General features: G+C 43.2%; 2 protein-coding genes across 3 annotated transcripts in view; one reads left to right on the top strand and one right to left on the bottom strand.

Moving 5' to 3' along the window:
• The window catches only part of LMCD1 (LIM and cysteine rich domains 1), a 59395-nt gene extending 43269 nt beyond the window's left edge, over positions 1–16126 (top strand). The window contains exons 4-7 of one of the 2 annotated variants that reach the window (XR_014560633.1): positions 119–454; positions 11268–11483; positions 12503–14773; positions 14821–16126. Coding sequence is in view for 1 of the 2 variants with exons in the window: in XM_083725009.1 (XP_083581135.1) it covers positions 119–454; positions 11268–11483; positions 12503–12661 (711 nt within the window). In the remaining variant the exon portion in view is untranslated. Of the gene's footprint in view, positions 1–118; positions 455–11267; positions 11484–12502 lie in introns of both variants that reach the window. The other variant, XM_083725009.1, reaches the window with a different exon arrangement.
• A 2203-nt stretch (positions 16127–18329) lies between these two features.
• SSUH2 (ssu-2 homolog) overlaps positions 18330–22685 on the bottom strand; it is a 44260-nt gene continuing 39904 nt past the window's right edge. Inside the window, exon 13 of the transcript XR_014560619.1 lies at positions 18330–18349. The gene's annotated coding sequence lies outside the window, so the exon portion shown is untranslated. The remainder of the gene's footprint in view (positions 18350–22685) is intronic.

Here is a 22685-nt window from a genome sequence, read left to right as displayed (position 1 = left end):
AGATTGAGTGTTTGGGGCGGGGAGTCTCAGTTAATTTCATTGTACACAGGTTGTACATTGACAATAAAGGTATTATTATTATTATCTTGTCTCTCTCTTTTCCTTCCACATAAATCAGGCTACCCAGTACATGGAACTGATTTCGAAAGAAATGCAACCAGTGGCTGGTACAGAAGGTGCTTATTATCGTCGCAGGAGGTTGATGAGACAGCTTCCTATTTATGACCAGGATCCTTCCCACTGCCGGGGCCTTTCAGAGAGTGAAATTAAGTTGATGGAGGACTTCGTGAAGAAATACAAAGATGGCGTTCTTGGTGTCGGGGAAGTTGCACTGCCAGGTCAGGGAGGAACTGCCAGAGATGATGGGAAACAACCTGATAAAGGCATTCCTGCAAGTAAAGAAGTGGTTTCTACCAATGGAACCCTGGGTGATGTGCCTAAAGGGCAGGAATTGGTAAGTATGCAAAGGCTTCCCTGGAGGCGTATAATCGGGATACATAGTGCATGGAGTTGCATAGGAAGGGATGGAGCATATTTCTGTGTTTGGCCAAATGTGGTTTAATGAAAGAAAACAATCTGTCTGCCAGAAGTGCTTAAAACAACTTAAGTGTATTTTTCAGTATAGACTCCCCAGTAATCTTGGAAATCTTAGTCCTTGAGTTCACGAGGCTGTCATGCTCACAAACTTACTAATTTTGGAGCTTTTTCTGAAAAACCTTTGTAACAAACTGGTGGCAATGTCTTTTTTAAAATATTTTTTATTTTCCAAGGATTTTTTAAAAATGACAACACTTTTACATTCAATTATACACCAAATTCATCGTGTTTGACTACCTCCCACTTGCCATGGCTTCCTAATTCAATCATTCATCATCTTGCATATAATTATTTTTCCTTTGTAATTTTCAAATCTTAATTATAAATACATTGTCCATATTTAACACATCGTAAATGTTACAACAACCCTGCTAATGTTTTAACATATTTACAGTGTTCTTTAACATATTCTATAAATTTTACCCAATCTTGTAAGAATTTCTTCTCATCGTGTTGCCTGATCCTCACGGTAAGCTTTGCCATTTCGGCATAGTCTATCACAGGCATAGGCAAACTCGGCCCTCCAGGTGTTTTGGGACCATGACTCCCATCAGCCCTAGCTAACAGGACCAGTGGTTAGGGATGGTGGGAGTTGTAGTCCCAAAAACAGCTGGAAGGCCGAGTTTGCCTATGCCTGCTCTATCATCTTGATTATCCATTCTTCCAAACTGGTGGCAATGTCATGGATGTGTGAATTGGGTGAGCTGGTAAGTTGAATAGGGGGAGAGAGACAGATTGAGGAATGGGTTGGGTAGAAGTGGGTGGAGGACTGCCAAAAGGTGGGCTTGGGGAGTGGAGTTTGCAGGTATGAGCTCCTTACTTTTTTTCTTTCTTGCCCTGTGCTCTGTAGCAGCAGTGAAACGTACATACAGTGGTACCTCGGGTTACATACGCTTCAGGTTACATACGCTTCAGGTTACAGACTCCACTAACCTAGACATAGTGCTTCAGGTTAAGAACTTTGCTTCAGGATAAGAACAGAAATCGTGCTCTGGCAGCGCGGCGGCAGCAGGAGGCCCCATTAGCTAAAGTGGTGCTTCAGGTTAAGAACAGTTTCAGGTTAAGAACGGACCTCCGGAAAGAATTAAGTACTTAACACTGTATTGGCTCTGAAAGGTCCCCATATCTGATAGTGTCTCAGCCTCTGCTCAAATTTTTGCTAGAGCAAGGTTAGGTGGGGGATTGTAGAGGGCAAGCTATCAAAAGGGGGAATATTACAAACAGTGAAAACCCTTTACAAGTTCATTGCTAGACCACGTTGCAGTGACTCAGTCTGGGAATGATTTTTGTTACCCATTCTGGGGGGGGAAATACACACCACCCTTCTTATCTGAAGGCTAAGACTTCCGCTTAAAGGCATTTGTAAAAACCATCTTGGCAAGGGAGGTTTATTTTGACTGCAAGTTCATCCCTCCAAGTAAATACATACCTGTGGTGTTTATTCTCCAGAAGAACTTAATGCTTTATTTTTTTTCCTTTGGGCACCAGTGGAAAAGCTAAATTCTTTGAAAAGCAATTACAAAAGCTCCATTTGTGCAGATGTCGTGAGACTGCTAAACTATGGGGCTGCTCTGCAAAATTCCATGGAAGGTTCTGACATTCCAAAAAAATGGAACATTTAAGCTTTTGTTTGAATTAGCAAAATGGCACCCGTGTTAAGGGCTGTGGGTGGGTGGTTAGATAGATTGTCCTCAAGCTATTCAATCAACAAGTGTTAGGATATTGATAAAATCTTGTAGAATTTAAAACAAAGTACAATGCAAAGTAGGGACGCAGGTGGCGCTGTGGGTTAAAGCCTCAGCGCCTAGGACTTGCCGATCGAAAGGTCGGCGGTTCGAATCCCTGCGGCGGGGTGCGCTCCCGCTCCTCGGTCCCAGCGCCTGCCAACCTAGCAGTTCGAAAGCACCTCCGGGTGCAAGTAGATAAATAGGGACCGCTTACCAGCGGGAAGGTAAACGGCGTTTCCGTGTGCGGCTCTGGCTCGCCAGAGCAGTGATGTCACGCTGGCCACGTGACCCGGAAGTGTCTCCGGACAGCGCTGGCCCCTGGCCTCTTGAGTGAGATGGGCGCACAACCCCAGAGTCTGTCAAGACTGGCCCGTACGGGCAGGGGTACCTTTACCTTTACCTTTACAATGCAAAGTGACTGCTTCTCACTTTGGTTTACAACTGCAGGTTCCTGGTGTTCTCTCAAAAAAAGATCTACTTTTTAAAACTTCTTCCATGTTCAAATTGTTTAAAATACTATCTCAATACTTGGCAGTAAGTGTACCATCACACTGCTGAAATCCCTATAATTTTTATCTGATTATCTTGATTTTTTAAAAAATAAATAAATTAGCAATTACACGTCTACTCTATAATTCTCCGGGAAAATTGAATTGTGTGTGATGTGCCAGCACTTTGCTGTGCCAATCTGCCATTATGAAGCAATAAGTGAGAATCTGCAAAGCCACAAAACATTGTTCACAGACTAGTTTCCTTCAGTGCAATAACAACCCTTTTCTATGACACATTGAGTGTGGTCCCTTTGCACGTACAGAGGTTTTGACCCTCCTGTTAAAAAACTTTTTGCTATACACACTTGCATGTTCCCTACTTCTCTGAGAGATGAGAGGAAACCCAGGGATGGTGATACAAGTTTGGATGGAGTCTTCTAGTATCCTATACAGAATAACAGTTGCTGGCATATTTGTAAATAATTACGTGCAAAATTGCTAATTCTGCATTGGGTTCTCAAAGGAAGAAGCAGTGTACCCTAAGACTAAATCAGTTTTAGCCATCCCTAGCCCAAACACTTTCAGCCCTATGCCTAACTCAAACTTAGCAGTGACCTCCCAACTCTAAGGGAGGTCAGGACCAGTGCCAGATTTAATTATAAGCTAAACAAATTATAGCTTAGGGCCCCACCCTCTTGCCCCCCCAAAAAAATAATGAGTCTTTGTACATTGTGTTTCGAAAGGAACTTTGTTATTGCCAAATGCCAATGTGTTTGCATTATTAAGTTTGTTATTAATAAAAAATCATTTTAAGTTAGAGCTTAATAATTATTTCACTATAAATATAAAGGTAAAGGGACCCCTGACTATTAGGTCCAGTCGTGGCTGACTCTGGGGTTGCGGCGCTCATATCGCTTTATTGACCGAGGGAGCCGGCGTACAGCTTCCAGGTCATGTGGCCAGCATGACTAAGCCACTTCTGGCGAACAAGAGCAGCACAGGGAAACGCCATTTACCTTCCTGCCGGAGCGGTACCTATTTATCTACTTGCACTTTGACGTGCTTTCGAACTGCTAGGTTGGCAGGAGCAGGGACCGAGCAACGGGAGCTCACCCCGTCACGGGGATTCGAACCACCTTAATTGTATTTCAGTTGAACAATTACTTTGATAAAATACCGTATTTTTCGCCCCATAGGACGCACCGGTCCATAGGACGCACCTAGTTTTTTGGGAGGGAAATAAAGGGGGGGAAATTATTTTCCCCCCCAGGTGCCCTGCGCTAAGCCCGAAGCTTAGGGCGCGCTGAGCTCAGCGCGCCCCAAGCTTCTGGGTGCTGGCAAGGTCTCCGCTAGCCCTGGGAGAGCCGCGCGGCTCTCCCAAGTCTAGCAGAGCGCTGCGCTAATCCCGAAGCTTGGGGCGAGCGGAGCTCAGCGCGCCCCAAGCTTCTGGGTGCTGGCAAGTTCTCCGCTAGCCCTGGGAGAGCCGCGCGGCTCTCCCACGGCTAGCGGAGCGCTGTGCTAATCCCAAAGCTTGGGGCGCACGGAGCTCAGTGCGCCCCAAGCTTCTGGGTGCCGGCAAGGTCTCCGCTAGCCGTGGGAGAGCTGCGCGGCTCTCCCAGGGCTAGCGGAGTGCTGCGCTAATCCCAAAGCTTGGGGCGCACGGAGCTCAGCGCGCCCCAAGCTTCTGGGTGCTGGCAAGGTCTCCGCTAGCCCTGGGAGAGCCGCGCGGCTATCCCAAGGCTAGTGGAGTGCTACGCTAATCCCAAAGCTTGGGGCGTGCTGAGCTCAGCGCGCCCCAAGCTTCTGGGTGCCGGCAAGGTCTCCACTAGCCTTGGGAGAGCTGGGTCTCCCACGGCTAGTGGATAGCTTCCTGAAGCCTGGAGAGCGAGAGCGGTCAGTGCGCACCGACCCCCCTCGCTCTCCAGGCTTCAGGGAAAGCCTGCATTCGGCCCATAGGACGCACACACATTTCCCCTTCATTTTTGGAGGGGAAAAAGTGCGTCTTATAGGGCGAAAAATACGGTACATATTTTGTTATGTGCAAATGGCTTTAGATACCTATTATGTCCATAAATTACCATATAGCATATATTCAACACAAAAAACAGCAACAATTTGTTGTTGACAAAGGACAGCTGGACATATAAAGGGCCCCATTACCTTCATCAAACCTAAATCCAGCCCTGGTCAGGACCAAGTTGGCCTCTCTTTTTGCATCCCTTGCAAAACTACAGGACAGGTTTCTTAATGCAAACTCTGCCAGCTTGTAAAAAATATATTTGACAAAGTGAGCTCTGGTCCACAAATATATCTATCAGTCTTTAATGTGACAGCATAGCTATGCATCTAATTTTTGCATCTCTGCAAAGTATAAGGATTTTTGTGATTTTAAGAATGCAGTTGTTAAGAATACATACTACAGTTTGGATTTTTAAAAAATCATGTTGCTTGAGTTACAAGTTAACTGCACTGTTGAGTCAATACTGTACTATCTTAGTAAATTAGTCAGATTCACCTGAATGGTTACAGAACATTCTGTGCGCTGGTGGAGAAGTCACTCCTTTGCCCATTTTACCCTGGCTCTGTTGAAAGAAAACAAACTGTGCAAAGAGGACGCAGAAGCATGAAAACCTACAAGCTTTCCATCCTCTACTAATCAGAATTCACCTCTGTTCCAGAGCATTCTTTGAAGCCAGCAGCAGTCAAATAAACACTCGCTGAAAACGTACCCACATTTGTTCAACCACAAGGACTTCAGCTTTCAAGACATTAGAGAACACCAGTATTAGTGCCAAACATTTAAAGCATTTGGATTTGGGGGGGGGGGGGCACTGAAGCTTTTTGCTGTTATTCCATAATTTTGGTGGCTCAAGCTTCAAGCATTAAAATGGTGAACTAGCACAGTTTATACTGATTTTGGGAGGGGGGGGGACTTGCCACAGTTCATGGGGGAATTCCTGTTGGACATCTATACAAAGTGCCAGATTTATGTATAAGCTAAACAAGCTATGGCTTAAGCCCCCACTCTCTTGGGGGCCCCCAAAAAAATTAAAGGGGGAAAAACGGGATGTATATTTCCAAAATATGATGATAAACAAATCATATATTTACACTTATTATTATTTCATGCTAAAACAAGTTTCTAGAGACTCGATTATGAGTCTTTGTAAATTGTGTTTCTATAGGAACTTTTGTTATTGCCAAGTGCCAATGTGTTTGCATTATTAAGTTATGAATAAAAAATCATTTTAAGTTAGAGCTTAATAATTATTTCACTATTAATATACTTCTTTTTAATTGTATTTCAGTTCAACAATTACTTTGATAAAATACATATTTTGTTATGTGTAAATGGCTTTAGATACCTATTAGGTCCATATATTACCATATAACATATATCCAGCACAAAAAACAATGGCAATTTGTTTTTGACAAAGGACAGCTGGATAAGGCTTAGAGCCTCATCAAACCTAAATCCGGCCCTGTCTGTACGATTAAACCTAGGGCCAAAGCAACCCAAAATTTATGCTCCAACTGCAGAGCAACATCCCCAGTCCGGTTCCTTGTAGGGTTGCTATACGTACGGAATTTCCTGGACGTACCTGGAATTCTGCATTCGGAAGCGGTGTCTGGCAGAAATTGGCAAAACGTCCAGGAAAATCCAGGTGTGTGGCAGCCCATGTTGGCGTATTTCACTTTTTGAAATATGGCAAACCTAGTCACTTGCAGGGGACACGGGTGGCGCTGTGGGTTAAATCACAGAGCCTAGGACTTGCCGATCAGAAGGTCAGTGGTTCGAATCCCCGTGACGGTGTGAGCTCCCGTTGCTCGGTCCCTGCTCCTGCCAACCTAGCAGTTCGAAAGCATGTCAAAGTGCAAGTAGATAAATAGGTACCGCTCCGGTGGGAAGGTAAATGGCGTTTCTGTGTGCTGCTCTGGTTCACCATGTCATGCTGGCCACATGACCCGGAAGCTGTACACCAGCTCCCTTGGCCAATAAAGCAAGATGAGCGCCGCAACCCCAGAGTCGGTCGCGACTGTACCTAATGGTCCGGGGTCCCTTTACCTTTACCTTAGTCACTTGCAGCAGCAGCACCAGGAGGAGGAGGAAATTGATGGTGTCCTGACTCCATAGTGGCACTGTGATCATTTCCGATGCCGGCTGTGACCGCAACCTGAGGATCCAATGGATGCTCAGCCCCTTCCTCGGCTCATCCCCTTCTTCAGAATGCCCTGTGTAAGGGCTTTCCACCCCTCCCCACTAGCAGGGATACTGCAAGCAGGCCATGCACATGCACACTGAGTGGGCACTGGCAAAGTGATGCCTGTGTTACTTGACTTGCAGGAAACTGGCTAAGCTGCCATAAGCAAGTAGAGTAGGCCTCTTCTCAGTCCAAACCACTCACAACTCGGTGTAAGTGTCTTAAGACTGAACCCACAGTAACTACCTCTTGGAGTCTCATTTTAAACCTCCCGCATTCAGCAAAGCTCTCCCCACCAGTGCAAAACATCTCTCCGTAGGCCTTCAGTGACATCGTCAACCTGCATAGCAAGCTCGTAATAAAGGAAGAGGCGAAAGACTGCAGTCTTCAAAGAGTTTAGGGAAATCCATGTACAAGTCTTGGCTTTCCGAGTCCTTTTCTTGAGATTCAGCTTGGGGCTGGAACACAAATATTCCACTGATGCCAAAGCTTCCCTTCACAGGAAAAGAGTGGTTTGTGTGCTTAAGAGAGGGATTCTGTGGGGAAGCTGTTTTTGTTTTATTTTATTTCAATGGAAATGGAAATAAAAAGCTGTCAGTATTAACTAAGGAAATATTCATTGGCATGCAATGTGATAAGCCACATATTGAAAATAAGTTCTCACCGTGGATACTCAAGAGGCGAACAGCAGCCTTTCCTTACACTTGCAATAGCAGAGACTTAAAAACAAACAAACTAGCCTTATATCAAAAAGAGGCAATTTTTTTTTTCTTCTGCGTGCCTTCTAAGATCAAACTAGAGCACTCTCAACTCTTAACCATGTAGTGTTTAATTGTACTGTTCTTTGAGTGGCTGGGGAAACCCAGCCAGATGGGCTGGGATAAATAATAAATAATAAATAATAAATAATATTTATTTATTTATTATTTTATTTTATTGCATGACAGCATGGGGGAAAGTTCATAATGGGCAGAGCAAACCAGACCCTGAATCTGCTATGCTAGAGGGGGCTTCGGTGGAGTAGAAGCTGTCCAATTCCACCAGCAAGGAAGCTCCATTGGTGAGGGGCACCCCAGTGAGTCTGCAGTGAGCAGGCAAAAGCTGCCACCACCAGTGTCCGTCCCCCCCCCCCCATTCAGTAGCCAATAGAAAACCAAAATTGTTTTTTTGCTGCCATGGTTAGCCAGGAATTAAGATTACAGCCCAAGACTATAAAAGGCTGAAACAAATACAGTGGTACCTTGAGTTACATACGCTTCAGGTTACGTATGCTTCAGGTTACAGACTCCACTAACCCAGAAATAGTACCTCGGGTTAAGAACTTTGCTTCAGGATGAGAACAGAAATCTCGTGGCAGCAGCGTGGTGGCAGCAGGAGGCCCCATTAGCTAAAGTGGTGCTTCAGGTTAAGAACAGTTTCAGGTTAAGAACGGACCTCCAGAAAGAATTAAGTTCTTAACCCAAGGTACCAGTGTAATGTAATAATTCAATAATTTAAGGTGATCGGTAGTATCTACCGTAAATTTCGCTCTATAACACGCAGATTTTTTCTCCTAAAAAGTAAGGGGAAATATCTGTGCGTGTTATTGAGCGAATGTGTGGACCCTGGAGCTGACTCGTCGGAGCGCAGGGGCAAAAATAGGCAAAAATCAGATCGGGCGGAGGGAAGGCAGAAGCTGCTGCTTTCCTGCATTCTGCCTCAGGGTCTTACTGCCCACCCGCTTCTGTTGCTGCGTTTGCTCAAACTCAACAAAGAGCAGGGAATCCCCTGCCCTCCTGGCAAGCAGAGGGTTAAGGAAAGGATCGAGTCCTTCCTTCTAATTCTTTCCTAGTCACACTGCGTGCAGGCTCCAGCCCACTCCTCTCCGTGCTCTAGGGACTCGCAGGCAGCCGAAACACATGCAGGTGGGAGAGAGAGAGGGGGCTGGCTTGGGGGGGGACTTTTGCCTTCCTTTCCTCCCCCCCACCCCGTTAAACTCCTTCCCTGCATTCTTAGCCAGCTGCTTCTCCGCACACCCCTCTTGTGCTTCTTGTCCCTTCTGTGTTTTTCCTTCCCTCCCCATTTAAAACGTGGTGACAAAGCACGGATCCACATGGATCCTCAGGATTTTTGCATTGGGTCACCCCAAATTCACCATCAGATCACATTACATGTCCATGGCTACAGTCTGTACCAAAAAAATCACGCACCCACTGTTGCCTGGGGCTGCAATGGTGCAAAAACGTGGTTACAAAGCATGGATCCACAGGATCTTTGCACTGGGTCACCCCAAATTCACCATCAGATAACATAGCATGTCCATGGCTACAGCCTGCACCAAAAAAATCACGCACCCACTGTGGCCTGGGGCCACAATGGTGCAAAAACGTGGTTACAAAGCACGGATCCACATGGATCCTCAGGATTTTTGCATTGGGTCACCCCAAATTCACCATCAGATCACATAGCATGTCCATGGCTACATCTTGCACCAAAAAAATCACGCACCCACTGTTGCCTAGGGTCACAGTGGTGCAAAAACGTGGTTACAAAGCATGGATCCACATGGATCCTCAGGATTTTTGCATTGGGCTACTCCAAACCCACTGTCAGATCACCGGTCTGTGGCCACAGCATGAACCACAAAAATCATACGTCCACTGTTTCATTTAGAATATTTTTTTTCTTGTTTTCCTCCTCTAAAAACTATGTGCGTGTTATGGTCTGGTGCATGTTATAGAGCGAAAAATACGGTATATTTGAATGTCAACATTATAGCTTGCTGAATCTTTCCCCTGGAGCCTTCAACCTCTGTCATTAAATAATTATGTGAAGCTAAAGAGAAGGACGGGGGATGTCTTAGGCCTCAGTTATCTTAGGAGGTCTCCGTAATCACACAAGCCCTGTTGAACAACAACCATACAAGGCTTCACGAATGCTACTACAAAATTATTTGGCAATATTTGCTAGGAAACAGGATCAAAAATCCCAATAACATTTTATTAAAATAAGAACACGAGAAGAGCTATCTAGTCAAGCATCTTCGTCTCACAGTGGCCAGCCAAGTGCCTGTGGGGAGCATAATATTAACATGAAATTACAGTGTTACTTAAAAACAAAAACACACTTGAATTTTACTTTCGCAGGAAGTAACCATTTTCTTTGCCATGTTGTATAAAGTGCAACTTTTTTTTCTAGAATTTGTTTCTATATTCATTTGCCATTTGCACTCATAAATGAGGTGTTATTTTCGCTGCCTTAGCCAAATCTCAAACTTTATTAAGCCACTGTTTCCAGGGAGGGTATATGTAACTTTCCATTTTCAATCCAATAACATTCTTGCAGCTATTAACAAGTAGAAGTTAATAGGTAAATAAGTTATGATAGGTGAAGAAATACTTTCTTTTGTTTGTCCTGGAACTTCTAACATTCATTGGATATCCCTGAGTTCTGGTGCTATGAGAGAAAGAAAAGCTTTCCTCTATCCCCCTTCTCTGGCTGATTTTATACACTTGTATCATGTTTTCTCTAAGCTAAGAAGCCCCAAATGTTGTAAACTTCCCTCAGAGCGGCTCCATCCTGTTTATCACCCCCTTTTCAGAACCTTTTCCAACTCTACAGAATACTGTTTTGATTCATATCCCTACTATTTTTTAAAGCAGACTGTCTGCTATATAGCTTGCTATCTGCATTGTAATCCAACACGGGAGATCACAGTTGAATTAATAAAACAAATACAAATATGAATCTAATTTCTGAAGATTGTTCTTGCAGTAAAGAACGATTAGTATTTTATTATTTCTATGATGCCTTAACATGACCCAGAAGAGAGAAAGACTTCATTGTAGTCTACATTTTGCTCAGTTCGGTTTTTTTGTTTTGCAATTGAGTTACAATTGGAATACTTGCTGAAATACCCTTAGGGCACGTCAACACGCTTTGCCCTCCTTCTGTAGCCATGGACCAGCGTTGTCCCGTTCTCTTGCCAGTGCTGGCGACAGAGCCATGAAGAGTCTTCATGCAGTGACGTCGATTGATGTGTTGAGCTAAAGCATGCAATAAACTTGCACACTGTGGCTGATCAAAATGCTTCCACTTGGAGGGCCTAAGGCATGAGATCCTAAAAGCTGGCCCTGAGGTTAAGGTGAATGGGAACTGGCTGACACGAAGCATGAAATTGTACCTTTGGCTGTGAATTAGTTGAGCGGTGCTTTATTCTTCCTTGCAAAAGGGTGGATGAATATTCATTACGGCCTTACTTTCTTCTTCAGTTCTGCGACCTCTGCAAGCAGGTGCTGCCCTCAGAATCCCCTGTGGTATATGCCAGCAGAGGAGGCTATGATCGCCAGTGGCACCCCGCATGCTTTGTGTGCTGCAAGTGTTCTGAACCGCTTGTGGACCTGATCTACTTCTGGAACAATGGGGCCATCTGGTGTGGGCGTCATTACTGTGAGAGCGTAAGGCCACGCTGTGCGGCTTGTGACGAGGTATGACAGCTGGGGAAATGGAAGTCTCTTCTCCTGCATAGCTCTGAATTTCTCGGCCTGTAAGAAACTATCAACTCCGAGGAATTGCGTTTGGCCAAATGCCTCTGCAAAATGAATACTTGCCTCTAGTATGTGAGTGCTTTTTGGGTGGGGGTGGGGATTTTGGTGGGTTTGAGGAATAAGAAATGGAACAGGTGAATGGGGGTGGAACCATAACGGCTCAAGGAGAAACCTGCTTAGTACCAGGTACAGAAATATAGGGAGTGGCGTGCAGCTTTGAAAAAGTATGAGTAGAATGACTTCTGCGTGCACAGCTGAGCTTTCCTGCCCCACACTGTCCCCAGATTTGCTCCAGAGGGTTGGAGGAAACCCTAGAATAGATGTAGGGATCAGGTGAGGGAAGAGGATAAGGGGAAAGTCCCATTGCACAACAGGTCGTTCTGCTTGCACTAAGGACCACGTTAAATTCAGCTCAGTGATCTGATCTTCCTAACATGGTGAACTAAACTATGACTTACCAGGACAATGTCAACATGGAGATGATCTTTCAGCCACTCTACTCCTCCCTCATCTTTTTTGCTCCAGGGACTTTTGGATTTGCATTTGCCTTACTTTGTTATCTGAAACTGGGCTGATACTTAACCTCTCTCCTCGCTAACCATGAGCTGTTGTGAAGGTTTGAAATATATTTAAATCACGGAAACCAGAAGCATTTTAAGGTGCTCTTTTTTTGTTTCAGTTTTATTTTAATAAGCAGAGGTTCTATAAAAACCGAAAGCGGAATATAAACATGCCCTACAGCTTTGAATTAGCTAGGCCAAACTACTTCCGTAGTTTATGTTGAGAGGTATCCTGTGTGTGTTGCTAAATAGTAATGATGCAAACACTGCTTTGTTTTATATGCGTTTTGGCTTGTCAACTGCTTTGTTTGTGTGTTGCTTCCATAATGAAGCAGTTATAGGACTTGGCTGGCTCTAGGAAGAAAGTGACATGATAAATGGAGTTGTTTACTTCCACAGATAATATTTTCTGAGGACTACCAGCGAGTCGAAGGCCTCACCTGGCACAAGCAACACTTTACCTGCCTGGAGTGTGAGACCTTGCTGACAGGCCAACCATTCATCCTGGATGCAGCCAACCTGCTATGTACAACTTGTAGCAAAAACAAGCATCCTTAGTCGGCATGAAGTTTCTCAAACCAAAGTTTTCATTTTCTGATGCCATCCAGATTTGAATCAATGGGATAAAAACACAGGGGGGGGGGGACAAGTGAAGAAAGTCAATTCATAGCGGCTCTGGACTACTATGGCTATTTACAATCATGTTATCCTGGGAAATGAGGTGGGAAATGATGACAGGGTAGCAAACACATTGGGGTGAAATCTAGAGAATGGAATGTTCTAGTTCTTTCTAGAGAGATATAAACTAATGTTCTGGAAACCAATGCCCATAATGTTCAATTACTGATTGACTGCATGTTACAATAACTAATCAAGGGTCTCTAGAAACATGCAGACTTCTTAATTTTGCTGTCAGGGCTCACTACCTTTCTTGTTATGAAAGTGTTATAGATCAAAACCACCACACTAACTCCAGCCAAATTAGTGGCTTTAAAGAATGGAACTAAGTGGCAAAACATATATAACCCTGACGTTCACAAGAACTTTCTCTTCTTTGTTGTAATGACCGACTTCTCAGATGCAAGGGATCTCCTGATTAACTTGTGTTTACAAGTCACGTGCTGTTAAGATTACTATAGTAAACTGTTTGTCTTCATGTTCGTCAAGATATTGGTGTAATAATGGCTTGTGCAGGGCAATTGGAACAGATGTATATTGCAACTGGCATTCAAATAATTCTAGCTATAGCTATAGCTGTTTTTAAAACAAAATGTGTTTGCCTTACACTTAGTTTTCAGTGGACTTTATCCCCATAAATGGATAAATGGTTTGTGTTGGTTGTTAGTCTGTCCCGTATATTCTTTTTCTCCCCCCAATTAGTTTGTTACCCAATTTCATACCTATAAAAATCTGCCACTTGGAGCAGTTCTATTGCGACAGCCAAGAGACAGGAAGGAGTGATGAGTAACTGGTTTGTGCTCAACAGTTTCTTGACTCTCTTTTAACTCCACTCCTTCTATTTATTTTCATTGAAACTGGAGGATGAGCTCAAATGTTGGCATAAACACACTTGCTCATATGCTTTGGTGACTTAGAAATAATAATGAACCTGGGCATTATGTCAACTCACTTACTATTTGGTCTCAGCTACTGGATCCTATTATAGATATGGAGACCTTGAAGTCCTTCTGAATCTTATTCTGCCTAATGTTTATGATGAGACTCTCATCAGCTTAAACTGTACGATGTTAAGAAAACAGCATGTGATCATGAACGTTATCCAATGCACATCCAACAAGATGTGCATTGACTCTTGTGAGAAGAGTACATTGGAACATGTAAAGTCTATCTAGTTCCTAAGTGTTCATTTGCTTGGGGTTAGCAGCAAGGCCTATATTAGTTGCATGTCTTTATGAAGCTGAAACTTTAACTCAGATTAAGCCCATTTATAACAGATAACCAAGGGAGCCTTCAGAAACTATAGAAACAATGATGTCATTACTGGTTCTGTAAATATTTGGTTTGGTTGACTAGTCCAGCAACAATCGCCAATGTACTGTAAGCATCTGTCGGGATACAGTGAGAGCAGAAGTTACTTGAGGTGAAGAACTGGAAAATAATTTCAATTAATTCTTCTGACATAGCACATATTAGATGCTTGTATTTTGCTTTCAGACGTACGATCAGTGTGGCTGTTTAAAGAATTTATGGAAACTAGGTATGTACAAAGCATATGCTTCTCCAGTAAATTTAGTCTTGGACAACGTTTTTTGGCAGCACAGGAAAACTCCATTCGGCCTGTTATATATGCACAGTGAGTTTCTGGGTTGAAAATAAAAACTGCAATCCGTTGATGCAACTATGCTGGCAAATCACCACCAGTTATGACTGAGAAATGCGTTCCATTGTAGTATCTACATTTGACACTCCAAGCAATGTGTAAATAAGACATAATGGCTTGTGGAAGACAAATACCTGCTCAAGAGCTATTGCAGTGTGTGCCTCTGAACTTGCTTGGGGTGCACTGATTTCAGTAGTGCTTACCTGTGACACCTACATGTGGCTGTAAATGTAAATGCACCAATGAATATATTCATTTATTTACCCAGCCCCTCCAATGTGAGTACTTAAAATCTGGAGCAAAAATAAAATGCACAGCTTGTTTGGCCAGTGGTAGATGATGTGGAAATGTATACTTGAACAGCATTTCTTAGCAGGTGGTCACTGGTAAAAGAAGGAAAAATCCCCACAATGTTATATATGATTTCACCTGGTATAAAAATAATTACTTTAAAACCAATGCGGCATTCTTAACACTTTAAAAATAATATTATTATTAAGAAGCCTATTGAAGTGTCAATACAGCTCCAATGCAGACATCTGTAGGGATGATATTTGGGTGTTCAGCCAGTAGAGCCAGTGTGGTGTAGTGGTTAAGAGCGGTAGACTCGTAATCTGGTGAACCGGGTTCGCGTCTCCGCTCCTCCACATGCAGCTGCTGGGTGACCTTGGGCCAGTCACACTTCTCTGAAGTCTCTCAGCCCCACTCACCTCACAGAGCGTTTGTTGTGGGGGAGGAAGGAAAGGGAGAATGTTAGCCACTTTGAGACTCCTTCAGGTAGTGATAAAGCAGGATATCAAATCCAAACTCTTCTTCTACTCTTCTTCTCTTCAACACACTTACACATGCACCAAAAAACCTGTGACCATCCAGATGTTGTTTGATTCTTAGTCCCATCATCATTTTTGACCACTGACATGGTTGGTTTGGGCTGATTGTAATTGTAGTCGAACAGTATTTGGAAGGCTGCAGATGCCCCATCTCTGCCACAGAGAGATGGGTCATGCAGTACATGGGTCAAAGGAGCAATAGCCTCATCAAAAGCATGCTGGACTTCCTATAATGCCTCAGAATGGATTGTAAAGATGGCGTCCATGGTTTTGTAGCATTCTCCCACGTAGCAGTCTGTGAAGTCAGCTGCATCAAGTGACTGTATGATCAGATTTGTATGTAATCCCATTGCCCCTGCGTCTCTCACCATGCCCCCGCGGGTGTTGCATCATGCCCCCGGGACGCACGCCAGCCACGCCCACGCCTGTTCTTCGCTCCAGGGGCTGCAGCATGTTGCTCCGCCATTGACCACAGTGCTAAAAGAAGTAACCCATTGCATAAGTTTGGTAGGATGTCTTAAGGTGAATCACATAGTTCTGATTGGACAGTCTGGGCAATCAGTTTGATGGGGACAGAATTCACCAAACTCTGACCCCCATACAATCCATCCCCCCTTTTCTTTTAATGGGTACTGCAGGTGAAATAGCACTTGGAGAATTATGCCTATCACCTCAGCACAGGTAGTTTATATGTGTATAGTGTGAATAATAAAGAAATAGTCATGTTCTTTAAGTTGTGGAGCTTAAAATATCTAATACTTCCCCTACCATTAACTGACAAGACATGGAAAAAATGTTTCTAAATGCTTAAATATAAAGTATTCGGAAAAAATAAAATGTAAAGAAATGGAAGCCTTTTGAGACTTGTCTTCATCACTGTTGTATCTTGGCCTTTAAGCAACTCAGATGCTTTTAAAAAGTTTTTCCTGAAAGGAATATGCTATGCAGAAGGGGCAGAGTCAGAAAGGGGAGAAGGATAATGCTGGCAATGCTTTCACTCTGAGATTTGGAAGGCTGGAGTTCAGGTCTCGGCCCTCATCTTGTCACCTCATAGTTGAGAGAGAAGAGAAAGCAATAATAGATGAGCAGCATGTGCTTGGAACTCTGTCTTTTGGTCACATTAGAATGTGGAATTCATTTAGAGTCACCTTTAAATGTGAACTTACCTGCTTTGCTCTTTTCAGAACACTGCCATACTTCGAAATATGCACTTCTCTGAACTTTTGCAGCTCTCTAAGCAAGGAATGTGTACAAAAAATAAATAGACTTGAGGTAAAGTGTGAATAAAAATGAATTCATTAGTGAAAATAATGTTCAAAAATGCATTATTTGGGGGGAAATTGTTTTCCAAAAATATGTATATTAGGTAGAAATTGCATTGAAATGTTGGTGCATTTTCACAAGGGCTATAAAAGACATCCCCCCAAAAAACCTCAAGGCTGCTGTGGAAATATGAACATAAAGCTGGACTAATGAGAAACTGAAACACCAATGGGGACATATGCCCATCTCACGGAAGATGTGAAAAGATGGAGAGAATGCATGGAAAGAGATACACTGCTCAAATAGGAGACTCCCTTCCCTCACCTCCATCAGACAGTTGCTGAGGGTTCGTGGTGTACGCAGATCAGTTCTGGGACAAACCCTGTTTTTAATAACATCTCACAGCTGGTTCTCTCTGTGTAGTTATACCTAGATTCAAAGATAAGCCGTTTTATTTTAAATTCTACCACAGAACCACTCTAGGAGCTGTGACGTAAAATACCCAGGCTGTGTATGAATGAGTGAGAGGTGCAAAAATTCTAGCAGACCTGTCTTGGACACTGCTTCAACTTAGTGAATAAAGTCTCCCTTTCTATAAAGCAGACATATTTGGTATGTTGCCAACTATATTCCAAGAGCCAGGCAGAACAAATGCTCTTTATAGTGAAGACAGGAAAAGGCCTTGCAAATTGTTTTCAATCCTCTGAACCTGATTATCCCATTGGGTTTGAAATTCCACTGTTTTTTTTCCTTCCTGTGACAATGGAAAATTAAAATTAATGGCCAGTTGTCAGCAACTCTTGTTGATTATTAGTTATATGGTGATGAGAATTCTAAATTACTCAGAAGGTGAGCCTCTAAAGAAGAAGAAGAAGAGAGTAAACAGCAAGATCTGCACAACAAGGCTACTTACCCCTGTGAAGGGGGACTTTCAATTTTCTTCATTTTTATGGTCCTCGGGCTACTAAAAAAAGGACCAATATGACCAACCTTACTGGAAATTAGATTCTTCTTAAGCAATGTTGTGTCAAACAGTTGTTATACCACACTTTCCAGTGCATTTCCCCATAACATTCTTAAGTCTTTTTTACTTATAAAGAAATGTTTTCAAATGAAAATCAAAAGGTGGGACTTTCCTTAAAGCAAGTACATCAATCCCAGGCACTTGGTAGCCAAACTCACTGCTTTCTGAACTATGGCCAAGGGACTGCAGAATGCAGGGAAGTTAAAACAGACACAAAACCTGCTATATAATATTTCTATCCCAGCCACTTTGGGCGGCTTCCAACAAAAGATTAAAAATACATTAAAACATCAGTCATTAAAAACTTCCCTAAACAGGGCTTCCTTCAGGTGTCTTCTAAAAGCCAGGTAGTTGTTTATCTCCTTGACATCTGATGGGAGGACGTTCCACAGGGTGGGCGCCACTACCGAGAATGTAAACTGCCTCCTTCCACAGCCATCAGGGAGAAATCAATAACCCTCCATGGATCACATGAGGAGAGCTGCTTGTGAGAGTAAAGGATGGTCTCGCCCAGTTTTGGCCCAACCAACCATGGCAGGTGGTCAGTAGAGCTTTGGCCCAGGAATGAATGCAGCCTAAACCTGTTAGCTACCTCTATTTTAGAGACCTTTTGTGTGAGTGTACAGGGATATCTATGACCAGTTTAGATATTTGCCAAGGCTTAAAATTGAGGTCATGCCCTGGATTATGTGTATTTCAGTACACATAAGGTTAAAGCATACTCCTGTCATGTAGCTGGGTTGTTTTGGATTGTCTAAATTGTTAGGAGGACACACTAAATGAAAACTCTAAGCCAAACAACAGATTTATTCAGTAGTGTGGAGCACTTTGGGGCAAATTGTGCTGGGGGGCAGGGAATTAAACTAACTGGCACAGCTAAATTAATCAAAGGAAAGAAAGGCAATACCCTCATCTGTTTCATATTGGCCACTGCAGACAGGAATTACAACCAGACTCCTTTTTTTGGTGCTGTGTGAGACAGATTCATTGCACAGTGAGAAGAATTGACTGATTGAGAAAAGGCTGGTTTAGGTCTCGCTGCAGGTAATTAAAATGTGTGGAAACAAGGAGGTATTAACAGAAAACCTAGAAGTATTTTTTAAAAAATATTATTTTATTAAGCAGCAGAACAGTGCTTGGTTTTCCACCTGACACCTGATGGTTTTACAAGAAATGATTTATTGCGCTGAGCTGCGATTAACAGTGTATTTTGGAGCCACAATATTAAAAAGAGTTCTTCATAGGCTTTTGGTTACAGCCTATCCTCAGTAAAACATGGCTGGCTCTCGAAGTGTCAGTGGGAGAGCTTGATGCTGTTGTAAATATACTGTGTTTGAACATAAAGCATAAAATTTCTAGGAAAGTGAACATGGAAAAGTGTGCTGCAGGGAATTGTCATTTAAAAGCAGTGGTTTGGTTTACAAAAATTTTATCAATTTCAAAAAATGCTAGATGTATCCAATGCTAGCCCTACTCAGAGCAGACACGTTGGAATTAATGAGCAACTTAGGTCCATTAATTTCAGTGGGATTACTATGCATGTAATCTAGTTGGAGAAAACGCTGTGTCTTGAAAGATCAGTGTGCTGCCATGTTGCTCCAATAAGAAGAAAAGAGGGGGGACTTGCAAACCAAAGGTTTTTGAAGCCTAAAGTCATAAATAGTGACCTGTGCAGGTGAAGAAAAGACCCTGCCCTTTCTGGATGCTAATTAGTGGTGGGTGGTACCATTGTGATTGGCAGGACCGGAGGCCAACAGCAGGTGGAGACAGAGCCAACTAATTCAGGTTTTGTACCCACCCACTTCCCCGCTGAGTTCTGCAAGGGCAACATGAGATTAAGGAGGAGAAAAGTGACAGACTGAAATGGATTTAGGTAAAATACAGGCAACTGGGCAGAGGTCTAGACTACCTGCAATAGGGTTGGGGTTGGAGGGCTGGGCAAAATCTAGGCAAAGAAAAGATGTTGCTAGATGATGCTAACTCCCATCAGCTTAAGCCAACACAGTCTGCATGGGAACAGCAGTCCAACAGGATCTGAGGAGTTGGTTCCTCATGCACTAGATATGTGACAGGTGATCCTTTCTGAGCATGTGATATCCAGATCAGACTCCTCCCCTCCTCAGGAGCTGCCTTGTGGATGTGTAGTGAGTGATGGGCATGTGAATGTATGCAGTTTTTCCTATGCAAGAGAAGTAAATAAGCAAATCCCATTGTGTCTGGTTCACTGTTTTGATTCTTAGAAGTAGAGCTAATTATGTTCAGATTTTTGGAAGTTATACTGAAGTTGTAGTAGATATTTATCAGCCAACACTGTTAACCAAAAGCCAGAGAGACAGTTTTATACTACTTGGTCTAATCTGTCCTTGGCATGCAAAATTGCTAGACTGCAGTACATCTAAGACAGTGATAAAAAAGTACTCTTTAAAAAAAAAGTTAGCAAAAGTTCAGTGCAACAGTAAATTATTCAAATAAACATGCTACCGCATGACTTACAGTTATGTTTGTAAAGTATGGCTCCCCAACTTCAAATGGACCAGAAGACTCACAAAATAATTGTTTGCTAGCCTTTTAATTTAGCCATTGGCCAAAGCAAGGTTTCATTTCATGGGCCTGCAGTAGGAGTTGCTCCATTAAAGCCACACTGTTCTTCTCGAGTGTGGATTTTCCATGGTTGTTTTTCCATAACCCATAACTTAAAACCACATCCCTGGGGTAGATTCCAAGAACAAAAATAAATATTATGAAAACTTAGATGTCTTAACTTGGGAGGGGAAAGCATGCTTTCCGTTAATGAAATGAAATAAAAATTGGGTCAGTTAGGTGTGCCAGCTCGCAGCTTTCGGCCACAGTTTTTAATTCATCTGCAACAGGATCACCCTGCAATCCTGTGGTCTCTGGGAAGGTACCCCAAGGAACTATAGGACAGAAGAGATCTCCTGCTTCAAGTGGAGAGGGAAGTCTGCCTTTCCAGTAGACCTGTCTTCATTATGTCCTGCCACCATTGAGAGTTCCATGGTTTTTGTGTCAGCAAAAAGTAGAACCTGAATGGTGGTAGAGGATTGGGGGAAGGCATGGATCCAAAGGAAGGAAACTAGAACAGCCCTGGAGAATTTTCATCTCACTTCCCACTGGGAGGGAACTTGTTAAAGAAGGGAGAACATACTCAACAACTGAATATGGGAAAGGACAGCTTTGCCGCCGTATTTGTTTTCCTATATTTATATACCATTTAATACCAAAGCAGCTTCTAAGCGGTTTACAAAAAATAACCAAAAAAGCAAGACATAAACCATAAACATATTTCATCTAAAATACAGCTCACTGTATGACACCAAAAAAAGAAGAAACCAAAAAACAATGCAGCATACTTTTAAAACGTCTTCCAAGTCAAAGAAGACATCTACCATTGTTGTTTGAAGCCCATCATCCTGTACTACAGGAAGGAGGTCTAGAGGGGCCTTAGTACCACAGGGAACTCTCATTTTCATGAAACCATGAAACAGAAGTACACAAGTGGTGGTATGGTCAGCCTCAAGATACAGTGGTACCTTGGTTCTCCAACGTAATCCATTCCAGAAGTCCATTCTACTTCTGAAACATTTGAAAACCAAGGCACAGCTTCCAATTGGTGCAGGTGCCCCGGAAACAATAGCCGACAACCGCATTGGATGTTCAGCTTCCGAAAAATGTTCAAAAACCAGAACACTCACTTCTGGGTTTTCGGAGTTCAGGAGCTGAAAGGTTTGAGTACCAAGGCGTTCAAGAACCAAGGTTCCACTGTATATCAATGATAAAACCTTGAACATGATTTGTTAGCTAATTTGAAGCCCATGCAGTTCCTTCTGTGCTGGTGAAAGATGTGCATTGCTGAGTGCTTCACTTAGCACCCTAGCTGCTGAAGTCTGTACATCTGGACCAAGCACAAGAGGTTAGCAGGTGTTGGCTGTGGTGGCTTGTCTGCTTTGGTTCTCCCTCATCCCCCTCACCCATGCCTTAAGGCTGCACTCCTATGCACACTGAGGGCTCCTCCAGAAGATCTGTGTATTCATAATTCATCCCGATCTGCTTATACAAAGTTTATGTGGGGCTCAGACTGTTTCCGGTCTTTAACGAGCATTTGTTCTAACCGCTGGCTCTGATGCTCAAAGCAGTGGCGGACTTTGGGCACTCAAATTTCAGTGGCACCCTGTGCAACATTACAATTTGGCACCCCCACACACAGCCTCTTGCACTCTGTTCTAAAGCATTGTGTTGTTGCCCCCTGCAGTGTGGCAACTTGTGCAGGCATACCAGTCACACTACCCTAGAACTGCCTCTGCTCAAAGTGGTGACAAGCAATCATCTCCAGCACTTGAATAATCAAATTTTAATTTGGACCTGATGAATGGGGGAACATCTGCTTTGCATGCAGGAGGTAGTGGGTTTGATTCCTGAATTGCCAGGTAAGAGTGGGGAAAACCCTGATCTGGAACTCTGGAGAGCTACTGTCAATCGGTATCAACTGGTGAGTCGCAGCAGGAGCACTACCACCATGCAAATAGATGATAAAAGAATCAGAATTGGGTCCCCAAATGCATGTTTGGGTTAAACACGAGTCGGTAAAGGATGAAGACTATTGGTATAGTCAGTACTGAGCTCTGCATGAAATTCCTGAAGGCAAGTAGTTCTGCCCCACACATGGCTGAAATAATAGAATACAAATTGAAGGTTCCACCCCACAATCTCCTTCATAATGATTGACATTCTATCATGTCAGTGCAACGTTTGAGAGCAAAGCCAAGCTATAAGCAGGAAGGCTTCAGTTGAAATCTGAGCATAGCCATGAACTCACTGGGTAGCTTTAGCCTCACTTCTCAATCTGTAATAAGGCAATAACTGACCTCCTTTGCAGAATTGCTGTAAAGGTTATTGACATTCTGTATAGAAGCACTCTGAGAATCAAATATAATGTAAACTGTATTTTGCTTATTATTTTCTATCAGAATCACAAAAGCCTGATGACAGTGCATTAAAAGATCGAACATCCCTAAGGAGCAATTGTCTGTCCTTGCTTAGGTTGCATAACGCAGGCAGACAATTAACGAGCTCTGGGCATTGACCCAATTGGCTCACATCAGTCGCACA

Source organism: Podarcis gaigeae (genome assembly GCF_964106915.1).
Source record: "Podarcis gaigeae genome assembly, chromosome: 2".
In the NCBI taxonomy this organism is placed as follows: domain Eukaryota; kingdom Metazoa; phylum Chordata; class Lepidosauria; order Squamata; family Lacertidae; genus Podarcis; species Podarcis gaigeae.
The sequence above is the reverse complement of the archived record's forward strand: the minus strand, read 5'-3'. Positions and strand labels throughout refer to the sequence as shown.